The following is a 3,659-nucleotide window of genomic DNA, read 5'->3' on the forward strand; positions in this document are numbered from 1 at the left end:
AATCTGTGTTTACACAGCGGGATCATTTGTTCTCCAGGTACTTCTAACAGGTCAGCTTTGCTTTCATCTCACTCTCATTGTAAAGGAGGTCATAATCGTATCCAGATAAATAGAAAATACTGGCTGCTAATAAGACTCATCATCCATTCACAGGAGTTCTTATTTATTTGTTTGTTTGCTACATTTAAAAAACTAAAGACAGATATAGGATAAAACAGACTGAACAGAAAATTTAAATCATAGTGCTGACACGTGTTAAAACAATGCAACTGTTTGTGATGTGAACAATTGAGCTATTTGTTCTAAACTCTGACAAGATGAGCTGAACTAAATTTCTAAGTCCAATGCTTCTGTTATTAGGTTAGGCCAAAACCGAGTCACAAAAAAGGTCTACACACACATATTCACTCACAGGGTCTTGGACTTCATATATTTGGGGATATTAGCCAAAGTATTACAACATAACTTCCTCTGTGCCTTAATTGCATGTATCCATTTTGTATTTTCTAAGCAGTTACAATCAGAATCAGAATCAGAATCAGAAACTTTATTGTCATTGTCACAAGAACAACGAAATGAAGAATGGTCCCCGATCATTGCATCATCCCTAGCAATATCAAAATATAAATAAAAAAATAAAATTCAATAAATAAAATAGATAGAATACTTAAAATACTAATAAGATGTAACAGTAAAAATTCACATACATTCCCACACACAAATTACAAAGTTAGTAATTTGTGATCATCAGATTTTGGATAAAATAGATAGATACTCCTAAAAGTGTATGAGGAAAAATAGTGAAATTCCAGCCCAATAACACAGGAATTACACTGCATAATTGCAGGCATCTTAACAAAAATGTTGCGACAGCTGCGATGAGGCTCAGGATTCATCCAGGGAAGGGCTGTGTTACTGCAAACAATTCCACGCAAAAATTTTCCATTTACAAAATGAGAAACATGCAAACAGTGAAAACAAAACTCTATTCATACGTGCAGACTCAGCCAGACGTTACATACCAGCCAAAATGACTCACATATTTTCTAATTCAGTACTCTCTGTTCATGCGGCATCTATTCTGAGCTGCGTCAGGAAGCTTTGTTAATCATATTTGGGCCCGAGAAAGTTCATTTACGAATGCTTTTGTTGTCACATTGGCCTGTAGTGAGCTCTGTGTTCAATGCCTAACCATTTTTGCCAGTGATTCACCACCATTTGCAGTCAGTTTGAACTTCTACCCACTCACGTCTAACTTGACAAAGTTACAGAAGCTAAAAATAGTGGCAAAAATGTGTTTTTTAAAACCCATTTTTGTTAACGCGGACAGATTTGATATGGAGTTTTTTCTTCAAGCATTTCGGCAGCACTTCTTCCACGTAGTAGAATCAGGTCTTTAATCTCCTTGAATCCACTCTAAGCCTTTAAGTACTTGGTAATATCCTCTTAACGTGACATAGGTGTTATCAACTTGATTTAATGAATGTGCATGACTAGCAATGGCCAGGCTAATAGAACAGACTACCCCCCCCACAATTGGCTTCGCCTTGTTAATTCTTTTGTTTCTTTTACTTCATGGTCTGAGTAATGCTTCATCTGGGGAAAAAAGGCACACAGGAGAAAGATTTGTGAAAAAAGAGTGCATCAAATTCGCTGCAGCAAATTAAAAGTGAATTAACAGCAAATTTAAAAAGACCCATAGAGATAGGCAAACAAGAAACTACCTTTGATTTGATTTGATTTGACTTCAAGTTTTGAAGGTGAAGCTTTTAAACTTTCCATCTCAGTTAAAATGATAAAAATTACATTGTGATTTCAGAGTTTATTTAACAGAAAAATGAACACATACGAGAAATTGTTGTATCATTTACCAATTACATTATTAACCCCCCCTAACACATGGTTATGAAATGTGAAGTCAAGCAAATATGAAAAGATTTACAAATCAGCTTTCATCGGACTAAAGGTCACAGACGGATAAATATCCATTTGGCCAGATGAGAGATAAAAGAGAAACATTGTCATTATAGTTTTTTAATCTCTAACAATTATTGCCAAAGCAATGCATATCAGATCCTAACCCACAGTCAGTGTCTTTGCTAGCACTGTTGTCATGACTTTGTTTTTAATAAACAGTTTCATTATGCAACCTCTCACTGTCTGAGTGCCAAGTCCATATAGCACTGGGTTGGCAATGGGTGGAATGATGATAAAGTACAAAGACAGGAAGATCTGTGCTTCGACAGCCACATGACTCATGTTAAATCTGGTCTGGATTACTTCAAAAAGGGAAGCAATAGTGTAGTTCAACAAAGACAACAAGTGTGGGACACACGTTCTAAAAGCATTGGCTTGAGATTCTTTTGGAAATGTCCTACATACTCTTAAAATGTGTGTGTAAGAGAAAACTATCATCACTAATTGGGGGACTATAAAAAGCACAAGAATTGCAAGTCCTACAGTGCTTATGTACTGTGCATTTCTGCATGAATTTTTGACCAGTTCCATGTTCACACAGTACAATTTTGGCATGACTTTTCCACAGAAGCGAAGCTGTAAGGTAAGGGAGTAAAAAGATGTAAAAACAATAAATGGGTATAGACCTGTAAATGCAATGAGCTTGCATGTTTTTGAATAAGACATGATGCTGTAGTAATGGAGTGGGGAACATATCGCAATATATCTGTCATATCCCATAAGAGCTAAAATGCAGAACTCCCCACTTGCATATGTGTGCAGGAAATAAGCCTGAGCCATGCACCACTTCACGGTCACGTCGTGCGTTTTTGATACGAGCACAGCCATGACTGCAGGTAACAAAGCGCTGCTGCCGTAGATTTCATTAAGGGACAGCATGCAGGTGAACACGTTCATAGGCTGATGCAGCTGTTTGTTTTGGTGTATAACAGAAATGAGCAGTACATTCAAAACAAGGGTAATGAGGTAGAGCAGGAAAAATACACTAAACAGCCCATGTTTGTAGTTTTCCATGACAGCATACGCAGTCATTTTGAATGTTGCTGCAGTTGTGTTGTCCATGTTTCAGTTCAGTTCTGAAAAGAAAAAAAACATGAACTTCAAAATAAATATATGACATATTAATGACACATAAAATACACACTGGACACAGTAAAAGATATCAGCATGATCGGTTATTTCTAAAGTGTTCAATCATGATTTGTTGATTTATTGATTTTATGGTGCTGAGTTTAACCTAGATTTGCCACTGAAGTTCATAGTTATAAAGCTGTACAGTTACAGGTTCAGTGAGCAGGAATATACAGAGCATTTAGAAGCTATTTTGAGCCTACTGTACCTGTTTCTCCTCCTCTCCTTACTGCAGAGTGCGCTGCTTAAGTGGGCAGCCTTTTATCGCAGCTCAGGGTGGGTTAGTGGTGTGCTGATCTCTCCTGTTACCATGGTGAAAAAAAAACGTCCCTCTGCTTCACAAACCCCTTTCAACTGTCCTTTCCTCCTATGCACATAATATAAATACCATAAAGGTCTTGCAAATAGATATAGATATTAAATGACTAATCGATACATTAACAACACATCCAGTGGAGACTGCACATTTCATTTAAAAGCTTTTAGTGCTTGACATTTATTTCCATTCTGCTGTATTTTACATTTATGCTGCATTTTCTTGAAAACACATA

General features: G+C 36.7%; 1 protein-coding gene across 1 annotated transcript; it reads right to left on the reverse strand.

The window, feature by feature from the left end:
- Nucleotides 1-2,076: 2,076 nt before the first annotated feature.
- LOC146699979 (olfactory receptor 52D1-like) lies at nucleotides 2,077-3,039 on the reverse strand. Its single transcript, XM_085471477.1, has one exon. It carries the CDS (start codon nucleotides 3,037-3,039, stop codon nucleotides 2,077-2,079), a length of 963 nt encoding a protein of 320 aa, XP_085327603.1.
- Between the last annotated feature and the right edge of the window lie 620 nt (nucleotides 3,040-3,659).

The sequence above is a fragment of the Copadichromis virginalis genome, linkage group LG10, assembly GCF_057382275.1.
Source record: "Copadichromis virginalis isolate Kocher_CV1m ecotype Utaka linkage group LG10, C_Virginalis_male_GT1.1, whole genome shotgun sequence".
Lineage (NCBI taxonomy): Eukaryota > Metazoa > Chordata > Actinopteri > Cichliformes > Cichlidae > Copadichromis > Copadichromis virginalis.

Bases quoted from the DNA above. Each gene is read 5' to 3' on its own strand.
- LOC146699979 (XM_085471477.1), bottom strand. From the start codon at position 3,039: ATGGACAACACAACTGCAGCAACATTCAAAATGACTGCGTATGCTGTC.